The 13,764-nt window shown below is 35.9% G+C and overlaps 3 protein-coding genes across 6 annotated transcripts; 2 read left to right on the top strand and 1 right to left on the bottom strand.

Annotated features, from left to right (window-relative positions):
- Positions 1-1,215: 1,215 nt before the first annotated feature.
- Positions 1,216-5,514, bottom strand: LOC111799635 (uncharacterized metal-dependent hydrolase YabD). 4 transcript variants are annotated; one of them, XR_002815872.1, is made up of 10 exons: positions 5,412-5,514; positions 4,405-4,550; positions 4,242-4,315; positions 4,034-4,115; positions 3,448-3,498; positions 3,185-3,285; positions 2,914-3,067; positions 2,417-2,647; positions 1,675-1,991; positions 1,216-1,563 (listed from the first exon to the last, which is right to left on the bottom strand). XR_002815872.1 is itself a non-coding variant. In XM_023683056.1 (9 exons), the coding sequence occupies exons 2-9, from the start codon at positions 4,546-4,548 to the stop codon at positions 1,881-1,883; spliced, it is 948 nt and encodes a 315-aa protein (XP_023538824.1). In that variant the 5' UTR covers positions 4,549-4,550; positions 5,412-5,514; the 3' UTR covers positions 1,216-1,880. The 4 variants fall into 4 exon arrangements, 2 of the variants coding, with proteins under 2 accessions (XP_023538824.1, XP_023538825.1); XR_002815873.1 differs by having other exon boundaries at positions 1,216-1,560; XM_023683056.1 differs by having other exon boundaries at positions 1,216-1,991.
- Positions 5,515-6,380: 866 nt separating this feature from the next.
- On the top strand, positions 6,381-9,175 carry LOC111800453 (pentatricopeptide repeat-containing protein At1g02150). The gene is made up of 2 exons (XM_023684147.1): positions 6,381-6,859; positions 7,553-9,175. The coding sequence occupies exons 1-2, from the start codon at positions 6,491-6,493 to the stop codon at positions 8,795-8,797; spliced, it is 1,614 nt and encodes a 537-aa protein (XP_023539915.1). The 5' UTR covers positions 6,381-6,490; the 3' UTR covers positions 8,798-9,175.
- Positions 9,176-11,397: 2,222 nt separating this feature from the next.
- Positions 11,398-12,934, top strand: LOC111799843 (cyclin-U4-1-like). Its single transcript, XM_023683323.1, has 2 exons — positions 11,398-11,826; positions 12,356-12,934. Exons 1-2 carry the CDS (start codon positions 11,486-11,488, stop codon positions 12,642-12,644), a joined length of 630 nt encoding a protein of 209 aa, XP_023539091.1. The 5' UTR covers positions 11,398-11,485; the 3' UTR covers positions 12,645-12,934.
- Positions 12,935-13,764: the final 830 nt, after the last annotated feature.

Raw genomic sequence — 13,764 nt, 5'->3', positions numbered from 1 at the left:
GTTTGACAACAAACAAGTGTTCAATTCAATGCCGTTCAATTCAATGCCGCCAGGAATTCAAATAAAAAAAATGCGCAAGGACATTTTAGAAATGAGGAAAATGAGGAGCATTTTCCTATCTTTTGGTGATTTAGTGTTCGCGGACCTACAACATTCTGTAACAGTTCAAGTTCACCGCTAGCAGTTATTGTTCTTTTTGTATTTTCTCTCTAAAGGCTTCCCCTTCAAGATTTTTAAAACTCGTATGTTAAGGAAAGGTTTCCATACCCTTATAAGGAATGTTTTGTTCTCCTCTCTAACTGATGTGGGATCTCACAGTCCATCCCCTTTGGGAGCCCAACATCCTCGATGGAACACCGCCTGGTGTCCGGCTCCAATACTATTTGTAACAGCCCAAATCCACCTATGTAGATATTGTCTTCTTTGGGCTTTCCCTTCAAAGGCTTCCTCTCAAGATTTTTATGTTAGAGAGAGATTTTCATACTCTTGTAAGGAATGTTTTGTTCCCCTCTCCAACCAATATGAGATCTCACTAACGCGAATAATCAACTACTTGTTAAAGGGGTACAAATCTTAACTAAGAAACTCCTTTTCTTTTCTTAGACCATTGATCACTACCTGCTTCAAATCTTCCTAAATTTTATCTTCAATTACTTAGAGAGTTCATAATTCAGTCATATAATAGGGTAATGTGGACGCTGGTCAGGCAGGTGCCTTAGTTTTTATATTTTCTGAAGGTTTGCCACTAGTCTGTGTTTTATTGTTATCATTACTCTTTTTCTTCTTTTTCTTTTTCTTTTTTTAAAGGACCCCTCTAGATTGCAAAAGAAGTTTCCTACAACATTAGTGTAGAAAACCTCTAGATTATAGCCATCTATATTGAACTACATCACTAAAGGCAAAGCCTACTGAATAGCAACTACATATAAACAACAAAAACAACAACCAAAAGTTAACGATCAAAATGCATTTGCTGTGCGAATAGGAATGAAGTCTCCATTTCAATAGAACAAAGACAGCGAAGACAAATTTCTTTCCTCCATTTTAATTCTAGAGATATTATTTTGATGAAAACATATTAAGCAATATAAACAGGAAACGGATTTATGCCCGACCGTATCACTAGCATATTCAGAATGCATTTACTTCTAGCTAATATCACCTATATTAAGAACTTTACGCCCCCATGATATTCCCCCTTTTTTTTTCTTTTAATTTTTTTTCATCGGTGAAAAGCAGAGCAGACAAACAAATTTACCAGAGGTAAGGAAATGATGCTTCTGGGAGAGGGAAAGAGAGAGGAAGAGCTTCAGAGATAAATTACCTGGCGTCTGCTCATCTGTTTGTCCATCCAGTGACCCTTATATTCCAGATTGAACGGATATTCTAGCAGCAGCATCAATCCAATGCTCCTACTAATAGTCATCGCCGTCACATCTATATACTCAAAATAATTTGAATACATGAACACTAGGCAAGTGGTCTAATGACCTGTTTAACACATCAACCTCTGAAATGGCATGCACGCCCGCCTTGCCCTTCGTGTTGATTGCAATTTGCCTACTATAAGTCATTTTCGTCATCCATATATTTGAATCCATGGATATTAGGTAAGTGGTCTAACGACCTTGTTAACATATATCTACCTCTGAATTGTTTTTTTTTTTTTTTTACCTGCATTGCTTGCTTTGCCAGATGATTTCTTGATGTCGTTGATACACAACACCAATACAAGCACCATAAAAGCATCGCCTATGACTTTTATTCTTCACAAGAACAGTATTTGCTAGATGGTAAGATATATGTTAGTGAGAAGGGAACAATAAGGAGCATTATTTCGAGTTGTTAAAAACATCACCTAAACATTTGGCCTCTCTTCACTAAGAAGTTTCTAGACCTGTGAAAGAGAATAAACGCTCTGCATTTCTATAACTCAATTCAGCAAGTTCTTCTTTGCTGATTTCCAACAAAGATGCAACATAAACAAGGACCTGCGTAGAGAAGAATAAAGGATGAAATATGTTACAAAAGATGATGGAAATTGAACTGACCTAGAGCTATACGGACTCTTAATTTTAAAAACCAGACAAGGTCAGCATGTAATTTAATTAAACAAAGAGGAAGATGGCAGCTGAGGCCAACTCTACCTGTCTATCCCTTCCCATGTTGAAGAGTAAGATAAAGTTTATACTTATAGATTTAACTAATAGTCAAGGCTAATGTTCCTGGCTATAAAATGCTATCAATGATCAGCAGAGAGCTGTTATGCTAGTTTTCTTTAAGCTTGTTGATATAATGAGCCATGGGTTGCTAAGTTGTTAGACCAACAGTACATGCCCCTTTTACTTCTTAATGATATTGGATGAACGTAAATATATCCATCAACCAGATGTAAGTGAAAGATTCAGTGAAGTACATTTTGGATGTTTGCTGGATGATTGAGAGTCCCTTTTGGCAGTGTTGATGCATCGGTGGAAGAACCAGGCAATGTACTTTGTTGTGAGCCTGTTTGGGCAGCAGATTGTTCTTGGGTCTTCAGACATTCGGGAAGAGAAGGATCGCCTTCAACAAAATAGAGGGAGTCTAACTTTGACTTAGGAAGTGCATCAGGCGCATCAGTCTCCAACAAAATCCTATCCGAGGGCACCTGGAAAAATTCATGATGTTACAGATGAAGAGAATTTGGGGGGTTCATTTTTTCCGATGGTGCACCCTAGATAGAAGTTTTTGTAAGTTTTCAGTTATACAAGCCAATAAGATGAGATTCTTTTGCCACGCTGGCTTTCGGAAGAATATTCCAATCCACTCTTCTTTATATCCTTGTTTTCCATACACATATCTTATCTTTTACATGCACACACACACACACACCAGGATTGTCAAATCTATATATATATATATATAAGAACTGACCATTTTCAGCATTTTCTTTGCCTTCTTTGCCTCCATGGACATGAGAAAACCCGAAAATGAGAAGTAAGCACCTAGCTTGGAGAACTCAGGAACCATCTGAGCAGATCCAAGATAAGAATGCAGAATGAAACCAGCAGGAAAAGGTCCCATAGATCTGAGGCAATTGCAATGACAGAACAAGGCATGTAAACCAATCAATAAATAGGGGACATGACTGATAATGGCAACGTCACATGAACGAAAAACATATAACTATTAGAAAGTCTCATACTTCATTATCTGAAGGAGATCACCAAAAGCACGTACACAATGGATGGATGCTGGTCTTTCTAAAGACTTGGCAAGCTCAAGTTGTTGCCGGAAGACCTCAACCTGCAGTATATTTTATGTCAATAACAGTTTGGGGATCATTAAAAAGAAAAAGAAAATCATTGCAGTAGTGAAGAAAAATCTGCTTCTTACACCACTTACAATTTCTTTTTGACAGGTAAACGAGAAACTGAGCAAGACAGAAAAAATGTATAATGGTCACACCTGATCTATAAAATTGATTTCCTTTCCTTTTGAACCTCTGTCCAGACCAATCTGAAAATGTAAATATTAGAGCCCTACTGATTTTAGCAATCTACTAAGAAGATATATCTACATGTTGAGACAACAAATTAATCATTAAAAACCCTCGAGTAACCAACCTAGATCCTACACATAGTTAAAGGACAAAAATAATAAAGTTGAGGTTAATTCAGGAAGCACGTCATAAAAATTATTGTACGTACAAGAATATGCATGATCAAGAACGAGAAGGCACTAGTAACATGCAATAGCAACAAAGGTGTATAAGTGTCTGTCACTTTCTTTGTCCAGAAAAATAGTCAACAATGATGATTAATAATTTCAGATTCTCAGAAATCACCCCAAAACATGCTCTTAAGCTGGTTCCAGAAATCATGCTAGATGAATAAAATAATTCTCTGGCAAAAAGAATTCATCCGATTCCCAATTTCTTCTCTCTTTTTGCCTGTGTTTCATCTAAAAATAAAACTTAGAACTTCAATTCATGATAAAATATCCGAAGATCAAATTGGTCTTCCAGGATATAGCTTCGGCCATGAATACCAACCTCTCCAACTGCTGCGGTTGGTACTGCTTCAAAAAATTCCTTAAGTTTTTCTAGCCAGCCAGTAGTTCTTTCAGGAACATACCTAAATACAGCAAGCTGGATGTATGTCATACAATATACTTCACCAATACGCGGTAATGGCAGTAAACTAATACGGATTTCTATGTGAACTTTGGGGATGTGAAGTATGCAAATGGACAGTGGTTACCAGGGATGAAGACCAAAGGATGGAATGATGCAAGGATGTAATTCACTCAGCTGCTTCACCAAATGCCAGTCTTTCTATGAACTCAGAAACAGAAGAAGATGAGAGGCAGGCAGCACATATTCTGAAAACAATATATATAACAGAAGATGCAAAACTATTGTACCTCAGAGATTCCATTAACAGCAAAACGCAGAACTCCAGAATCCACTGCTGTGCTAATTAATTGAGGTGCTTTATCAAATATTCTTGGATCTTGGAGATGACAATGTGCATCAAATAGTCTCAGTGTGGCAGATAATTTAGACATCCCTGCGTATACAATGGGGAGAAGAATTTCTTCGTATATCAACAAAATAATTTCAACTTAAAGGTTCTTCAAAATGTAATTAATATTTTCAAGAAAATGCGCAAGGACATTCCTCTTCAGAGTAAACTTACAACCTCCTTGACAGTATAGCTTTAAGAAATTGGAAAACCAGCGACAGAGAGAACACAAAGAAAATAGCACAGCAAGAGCAGTACCTTCAATCTCTAATTATAAATTATTTCAACTTAAAATCTAGGAGCCTATATCCATTTGTATTTAATACTTCATAATGTAATTTATCACGTCGAGAAAAAGCGTAGAGCGTGAGAACATTTCCTTCTCAGAGAAAACCTAAGACTACCGCTTCATATGAAAATTTAAGAAATTAAAGAATATCAGCGAGCGAGATACATACGAAAAATCGCGCAGCGAGCACAGTACCTTCGTTACGCAATTGTGATGGATTTCAACTAAAAAGCCTCTTACATCCATTTCAATTCATATCTTCGTAATATAAATAATCATATCAAGAATGTGCGTAAGAACATTTCCTGCTCATAGAAAACCTACGACTTCATTTACTACAGACGATTTAAGAAACTCGAGAGCGACAGAGACAAAAATCGCAAAGCTACACAGTGCCTTCGCCATCCAATCATGAGAGTACGAAGAACGAATCGAATCATATAAACGAATCGAAAACGCGATCAATCTCGAAACGAGCAGAATGTTGCGTCCAAGTAAAGATCCAATTCAGGCGTCTGATTTAAACAAACCGTAACGAATAACACTCAAACAAGAACAGCGAAGAAACAAATTGCAATAAACCTGAAGACGATATCGAAGACCGGAGTTACGAATACCTCGTCGGCCGATGGATGCAGAGCTTCGTTTGAGAAACCGCCTTAGCGCGCGCTTGCAAAGCTGCCGCGAAGTTCACCTCAATAACCAAACAATATGATATGAAACATTTTAAATGAGCTTTTATGAGGAATAAAGGAAGAGGATAGGAAGAGTATTAAATTTCAATTCGGTACCCAACTTTCTTTATTTTTCTATTTTGACCCCAAATTTTGACATATTTTTAACTATTAATTTCAATTTAATTATTTTGATCCTTTCTTTATTTTACCTTCAAATGGTATGTATGGTACGGTGTATGCCACAACAACTCCATGTTAGACGAGCACGACTCGCTAGTATGATATTGTCCACTTTGAGTATGACCTCTCATGGCTTTGCTTTGGGCTTACCCAGAAGACTTCGCACTTATAGAGAGTATTCTTTATTTATAAACACATGATCATTTCTAAACTAGCCGACATGAGACTTTTATCATCCAACACTCTAATGCTTAAGTTAGCTAGGAGTTTTACCTCGTCTCGATTGAAGACAAATATTTATACGATAACCCTTTATAGCTTCTTACGTTTACGTTTCTTTGTTTTTTTTAGTGTAGCTCGGGTTTTATGAATGAAATAGGCTAACCCCATCTAGGTTGAAGACAGACGTTTATATGATAACCCTTTAGAATTTTTTATATTTACCGTTCTTTTATGAATAAAGTTACAAATGGGTCGAATTTTGTTACGATTTATGACGTTTTAAAATTATAAATTAAGTCTTTCAATTTTTTATTTTTATTAAATGTAAAATTAAAATTTTAAAATTTATAAAAATTTAATGTTGGGTAGAGATAAAATTTAAATTTATATAATTATTTAATTATTTTTTTAATTTACGAGAGATCAGTTTATAATTTTAACACTCTTCTGATATTTTCCAACTTCGCAAGAAATCATGGGAAACAGACAAGGGCAAATAAGTAAATTCACAAAACCTTATCGAGAAACTGAAAAGCACAGAGCTTGCGCGCATTCGCAGCGCACTCTCTTCAACCCTAACAGAGACGGCGGTGGAGACGACGACGACGACGACGAGGATGCTTCTCCAAACTTCCGTTCACCACTGCAATGTCTCTCTCTCCTCTTCAACTTCTTATTCGCATAAATTGCCGCCTGTAATTCAATCTCAGGCTTTTTTCCGGAATGTAAATTATCGGAGGCTTCCACTCTCCATAACCTGCTCAGTTTCCCAAACTCATAGCTATGGAACTGTGGATTTCGAGCGAAGGCCTATGGTGAAATGGAACGCTATTTACAGAAGGATATCGCTGATGGAAAATCCTGAGTTAGGCTCTGCGAGTGTACTGAACCAGTGGGAGAACGAGGGCAAAAAGATTACGAAATGGGAGATTTTTCGAGTCATTAAGGAGTTGAGAAAGTACAGGCGCTATGAAAGGGCTTTGGAGGTAAAGTAGATAATGATTTTAGGTAGTTTTTGGATGCACATATTGGAGTTCATGAATTGGTTCAATTTTCTTGCGAATTGCGATGTTCGATTCATCTTTTATTGGAGAAAAAGGAGGTAGAAATTATCATCGATTCAAATAGGTTTCTGCTAACTCTAGTTTAGCTACTTGGATTGCATTCTTATGTTTAATTTGCTTCTTTAGCAACCATGGAAGCTATTGAAGCTTTAATCTTCGGATTTTGAACTGGATTAGTTCATTCTTATGTGAAATTCTACTGTTGTATGAGTTGTTTGTGCAAATCTTAAGTGTACAAGCTTTGATGATCATCTAATTCTTGGTCGAAATCCTCACTCTTGCATGAACTAATACTGATTCGCTTCTTAGTAAACCGAAATATACAAGAAATCAAGCTTTTCTGTTTGTTAATTGGGAGGCATTGATATATTTCATTGAAGAACATTGATGGAGAAATTATACGTTTTCATCATTTAGCTGAACTCAATGCTGGTTTATGCATGTTCTTCATTTTTCTGTTCATACATATGATGTGCATCTGATAATTTGAATACGGTTCATTAAGATGATGAACGATCGTTCTTAAGTTTGCAATTTGTTGCGGTTCGGTGATCGTGTCGGTATGTAGATTCTCGAAGCTGTTTCGATTCTAAAATTTGATGTTTTTGTTTGTAGATATATGATTGGATGAGCAATAGAGGAGAGACATTTAAATTAACAGCTAGTGATGCTGCTATACAATTGGATCTTATTTCAAAAGTCTATGGAATTGCGAGTGCTGAAGATTACTTCGTAAGGTTGCCTAAAAATTTGAAGGATAGAAGAACATATGGAGCTCTTCTGAATGCCTATGTGAAAGCAAGACAGAGAGAAAAGGCAGAATCTCTACTTGCAAAAATGAGAACTAAAGGTTATGCGATTCACACGCTTTCGTTCAATGTAATGATGACTCTCTACGTGAACTTCAAAGAGTACGAGAAAGTCGAGTCGTTAGTGTCGGAAATGATAGAAAAGGGCATTCGCCTTGACATTTACTCGTATAATATATGGATATCATCTCGTGGATTACAAGGATCGATTGAGAAAATGGAAGAAGTGTATGAGCGGATGAAGCAAGACAGGACCATCAATGCTAATTGGACTACATTCAGTACCATGGCCACGATGTATATTAAGACGGGAATGATCGAAAAGGCTGAAGAATGCTTGAGGAGGGTCGAAAGTAGAATTGTTGGTCGGGATCGAATACCGTTTCATTATCTGATGAGTTTGTATGGTAGTGTTGGTAACAAAGAAGAAACTTATCGAGTGTGGAAGGTTTACAAAACTATTTTCCCGACCATTCCAAATTTGGGATACCATGCTATAATCTCTGCTCTAATCAGGGCAGGTGACATTGAAGGTGCCGAAAAAATTTACGAGGAGTGGCTATCCGTTAAGACAGCGTACGACCCTAGAATTGCCAATCTTTTCATGGGGTGGTATGTTAAGGAAGGCATGTCGAGCAAAGCTGAGAGCTTCTTTAATCACATGGTTGAAGCTGGGGGAAAGCCAAATTCGAGTTCATGGGAGATTCTCGCCGATGGGCTTTCGAAAGAGGGTCGGGTTTCTGACGCTTTAGCTAGTTGGAAAGAAGCGTTTTCTGCCGAGGGTTCGAGGACTTGGAGGCCAAAGCACTTTAAGGTGTTGGCTTTCTTCAACCTCTGTGAGAAAGAAGGCGACATCGCCAGCAAGGAGGTTCTTGTTGGATTGTTAAGGCAGTCGAAATGTCTTCAAGACAAAGCATATGTATCACTCATTGGTTTGTCGGATGAGACAATCGACAACGATGTAGTTTCGGGGGAAGGTAGCAATATCGACGACGAAAGTGACAAAACCGTGTACGAGTCTGATGATTCTGAGATGCTTCTCGAGATGTGACAGATTCAATGACATTGTCATCTATCTATGGTTTCTGCGATTTGTAATCAGAAATTTGGAAAATATATTTTTATCTGCATGTCGTCCCGGTACCGGTCCCGGTCCCGGTCTTGGAGGGTTGAGAACGATCATCAGTGGTTCAGTGTTGAAGTGTAGAGGAGGTGAGAGCAACTTGGGATTTTGCTTTGGGGTGTGGGAGTTTGGTTAAACCCAAAGCTATACTCAGCAGAGGTATCTTTATTTAGATCTTTGTATGAATTTCTAAATATAATTTTCCCAGATAGAAATCTTGGCATTTCCTGAATAGGGTGGAAATTTTAGTGCAATTCCCTCATGGGCTTTGTGATTAATAGCTTTTAAAAAGTATCGATTTCCATCTTATAAGTGTTAGATGAACACGACTGAACACGACTCTCCATAATGGTATGATATTGTTCACTTTGAACATAAGCTCTCGTGGCTTTGCTTTGGGCTTCCCCTCATACTCATAGAGATAGCATTCCTTTGCTTTGGACTTTCCAAAAGGCCTCATACTCATAGATATAGCATTCCTTGATTATAAACTCATGATCATTCCTTAAATTAGTCGAGGTGGGACTTTCATCCAACACCTCTCTTCGAACAAAGTACGTCTTCCCTTAATCGAGACTCAACTCCTTTTTGTTTTTGGAGTCTTAGTCATTTTTTGATTATGTCTTCGAGGTTCTCAATACTTTTGTTCGACATTGCAGAAGTTTATTGACATGGCTAAGTTTAGGACATGACTCTAATACTATGTTAGATGAACACGACTCTCCACAATGGTATAATATTGTCCACTTTGAGAATAAGCTATCAGATAACAATAAGGTCGTTAATGGGATCATCTAAGCATAGTTTAATTGTTTAAGATATACATTTTTTAGCTAAGAAATCTAGATGGTTTGAATATTGGTGATTGCGTGATAATATAAAGAAGATTTGAAATGACGTCGTTTTCAGGCATGAAATTTGAGTTATGTTTTTTAACCGTCTACAGCTCAAATCCGTGCTAGAAGTTGGCATCATCAAGTTGGAAACAGCTCGCCAATTGCAAAAGGAAATTAATACAACCAATTCCAACTTGCTTTTAACGTGTCTTGTTTTATTCTATTGTTTGAATACAACATTTTAAATCACAGAAAAATCTTGTTTTACTAACTTGAGTTGTCAAAAATTGACGTTTTGAATTAAAAATTAAGTGAGATAATTATTATAATAATACTCACATAAAATTTAATATCTATGGAGATTTCGCCTCGGGTATCAATCTCGATCTTCATAAAATTTTCTACGTAGTTTTTGTCGGAATTGGAATAGGAATTCCTTGTGCGGAATCTCCCGGGTTCGAGTTTTCTATGAATCTTTTTTCTTTTTTTGTACTTTTTAAAAAAACTGAGGGAGAATATAATTCTCGTCTCCGGCCCTTTTTAGCCAACAAGGAAAAATCTCTTCTCGTACCCCTCTCCCTGTTTCTCGTTTAAATGGAGATTCTCCGCCTCGTTTGAGGTGAGCACTCATGGTATCCCAACCCGAGTTAAATAACTATCTCTACCAACGAGTTACTTGCTAGCTAAATGTTGTAGACGCTCAATTGGTTAAGAAATTATATCCTCAACCAGAAGGACAAAAGTTCAAATGTTGACTTTCACATGTTATTAAACTAAAAATAAAATTTAAACTTATATTTGATAGGTAATAATTATGAATTTTAATTCAAAACATCATTACCCAAAATGACCCTAGAAAGCCACTTAGCTAACCCCACCAGATAAAAGAACTCCATGCCGAATTCTCGTGTCCTTTTCGGTCATTAAATAATTTCTTTTAAAAAACATTTTCTAAATGATTAAAATTATACCAATTTAATTTCAGTATTTTTTTTAATAAAAGAAATTAATATCATCAAATAGCATGGTCCGGGACTAAAGTAATTCAAATGGTAGAGGCGTGTTTTGGGTGATCTTATTGCACGACAATAAAAAATTTGGCATTGAAAGCTAATTAACACGTAGACAGCATTGTTTCATCTCGAGTGTTGACTATTCTAGAGTGGAAGTAACACTCGATAAATAATTTTTTTTTTGTCAATATTTTAACTTTTATTTTGTGTTTAATAAATTTGATATATATAATTAATATTCAACGTAAAATTGAAAATTTTAAAAATAAATTTCTAAATAAATAAAAAAAAAAAAAGCAGTCTAATTAGTTTTCTTTATAATTTAATTTACATTTTCTATATTTTTATTTTGTATTTTTTAAAAATTTTAATCCATTAAAAATATATTTAAAAATTCATTGCCCTAATAATCAGTTTCGTTCAATAAAATTACTTAGAGGCTTATTAATAAAATAAATAAATATTTAAATACTATTTTAATAAATATGATTTCTATTTTTTTTAGTGTTTTATAGATAAAAGATTAAATTTACGAATTAAAATTACAACGGTAAATGGATAAGTAAAAAATAAATAAACTAAATATTATCTTTAAAAAAAAACCAAAGGTGAAAATAAAAGGAATAAAATAGTATTTAAACGATAAATAGATAAACATGTTCCATTAGCGCCCACGTCCTCCACGCTTCTATATAAAAACCATGAATTTCCAATTTGCCGGACACTCCAACCAGAAAAAGCTCTGAATCTTGCTTGATTGTTCATCAATGGCGGAGCTAGAGGACCCGACTGTGATGCCGAAACTGATCAATTTTCTCTCTTGTCTTCTTCAAAGAGTGGCTGAATCCAACGATCAAAACCTCTCTGTTCATCTTCAACATCACAAAATCTCAGCCTTCCATGGCTTAACTCGTCCCGCCATTTCAATCCAAAGCTACTTGGATAGGATCTTTAAGTACGCCAATTGCAGTCCCTGTTGCTTCGTCGTTGCCTACATTTATCTCGATCGCTTTGTTCAAAGGCAGCCCTCGCTGCCCATCAATTCCTTCAATGTTCATCGCTTGCTCATCACTAGCGTTCTTGTTTCTGCTAAATTTATGGATGATACGTGAGTTTCTTAATCTTCTTGAAAATGTGAATTTGATTTGGGTTTGTTTGTTTGTTTGTTTGTTTTTTCAAGTATGCCCGCAAGGTTACTGATGAAATGCCTCAATGAGTTCTGCTTTTTCAATGTCGGATAGGGGTTTTGAGACGTCGATTTGGCTTGCTAATTATGTTTTTTCAAATTGAAATTGTGGTTTTTGATAGACGAAAACTTGATGTTTATAAAGATTCTTTCATCTCAAATTTCGATGATCTTTATATGGGTTTGTTTTGATGAATCTGATGCTATGAGCAACTTGTTTGTTTTTTGGGAATCTTCTTGTCCCTGTTCATCATTGCATCATATACTCGCTGAATATCTCTCATTTTCAACAGCTAGGCAGCCAACAAAAAAGCATAGTAAACCAACCATACATGAATTTACTTTACAAATTTGCTTCCATAAACAGCATTTTCCCCCAAAAACATCAAAAAGGGGCTTTGAATTTGGGCAATTTGAGTTGAAATTTGGGCAATTTGTTATGCTTATTCAGGTACTATAACAATGCATATTATGCAAAAGTGGGAGGGATCAGCACAGCGGAAATAAACTTTCTTGAAGTGGATTTCTTGTTTGGTTTGGGCTTTCATTTGAATGTCACTCCCAACACTTTCCATTCCTATTACTCATATCTTCAAAGACAAATGCTTCTGCTACAGCCTCCTGTCAGTAGCGCTTCTGCAAAATCAGAGCTGACTCTTACAGCCAGAGCTCTGAAACCCCACTTTTGTTTTGATGAAGATGAAGCTTCCCATAAGAAGCAACCGCTTGCAGCTGTTTGAACAAGTTTTTGGCCCAAATTTGGATTCAAAATTTGGAGATTATGGGCAAATTCCTCAGCCCATTTGGAGCAAAACCCAGGTTTCTAAAATTGGATTCTCTCTAGTTTTGAGTATGAATTTGTTCTGTTGTTTGCCTGATTAGATAGCTATATTCAGCCACTGACTGGATGAGTCTGTAATGTATGTATATATGTATCTCTCACATATACACACACCAACACAGCTTCGCGATTTTGGGTATGGCAGATTTGGGTTCTGATCCTCTTTCATGGTCAGATCTTTGTTCTGTTTTTGATCTGTTTTGGTTATGAGTTCTTGGGTTTGAAATTTTATTTTGCATACAGATGAGATTATTCATTAGTGTTTTAAAAGATTTCGTAGCAGATAATATCTACTAGTGGTGGACTTTAGCCGTTATAAATAGTATCAGAGTCAGTCACCGGACAGTATGAGGCACTAGTCGAAGTAAGGGTCTAGCTAGACCCTCTCTAAAACCATGAGACTGACGATCACAGGCCAAAGCAGATAATATGACTATCGGTGGACTTGGGACTTTCAAAATATGCATAAAATCCTCATTGACCCCTTTGTTTCAATTAGAGGCCCTAAGGTACACAAGGCATTGTCCATTCAATATGGGTGGAAAGGGTATCAAGAATCAATTAAATTAAAAATATATAGTTTTTACGTTTCCTCGATCCACCCGAGCATAGTTTAATAGGTTAGGCATTAATATCACTAGGTCAACTCGAGCATAGTATAGGTTGTTGGGCATTAACGTTTCTCATGATTGTTGAGACAAATTAATGTTCGATAATTTTAATTTCAAACGTTCATTTAAGTATACTAATCAAAGCATACTCATTAATATTAAATTTATCAGACAATAAATATTTAAAATGTATATAATTTAAATCAATTAATTAATTGTTTTTTTTTCCAAAATTATTTTTACAGTAAATATATTAAATCCAACCATATAGTAAAAAGGATTTAATCAATTTATTTAATTTTTATTTAATTTATTTATTATTATTTTGTAGTTATTGACAGTTGGCTTGGTTGTTTAAAGTGGAACAAAGAACATGTGCATTCATGGACATGCACCAAACCAACATGA

This window comes from Cucurbita pepo, chromosome LG08 (genome assembly GCF_002806865.2).
Source record: "Cucurbita pepo subsp. pepo cultivar mu-cu-16 chromosome LG08, ASM280686v2, whole genome shotgun sequence".
NCBI lineage: Eukaryota > Viridiplantae > Streptophyta > Magnoliopsida > Cucurbitales > Cucurbitaceae > Cucurbita > Cucurbita pepo.
The sequence above is the reverse complement of the archived record's forward strand: the minus strand, read 5'-3'. Positions and strand labels throughout refer to the sequence as shown.

Excerpts from the sequence above, each read along its gene's own strand:
- LOC111799635 (XM_023683056.1), bottom strand. The coding sequence starts at position 4,548 with ATGTCTAAATTATCTGCCACACTGAGACTATTTGATGCACATTGTCAT. Across the intron at positions 4,116-4,241 it reads TCCTTTGGTCTTCATCCCTG|GTATGTTCCTGAAAGAACTA; the intron begins GTAACCACTGTC and ends TGCTGTATTTAG. Across the intron at positions 1,992-2,416 it reads ATCCAGCAAACATCCAAAAT|GTCCTTGTTTATGTTGCATC; the intron begins GTACTTCACTGA and ends TTCTCTACGCAG.
- LOC111800453 (XM_023684147.1), top strand. The coding sequence starts at position 6,491 with ATGCTTCTCCAAACTTCCGTTCACCACTGCAATGTCTCTCTCTCCTCT. Across the intron at positions 6,860-7,552 it reads GCTATGAAAGGGCTTTGGAG|ATATATGATTGGATGAGCAA; the intron begins GTAAAGTAGATA and ends TTTTGTTTGTAG.
- LOC111799843 (XM_023683323.1), top strand. The coding sequence starts at position 11,486 with ATGGCGGAGCTAGAGGACCCGACTGTGATGCCGAAACTGATCAATTTT. Across the intron at positions 11,827-12,355 it reads GCTAAATTTATGGATGATAC|GTACTATAACAATGCATATT; the intron begins GTGAGTTTCTTA and ends ATGCTTATTCAG.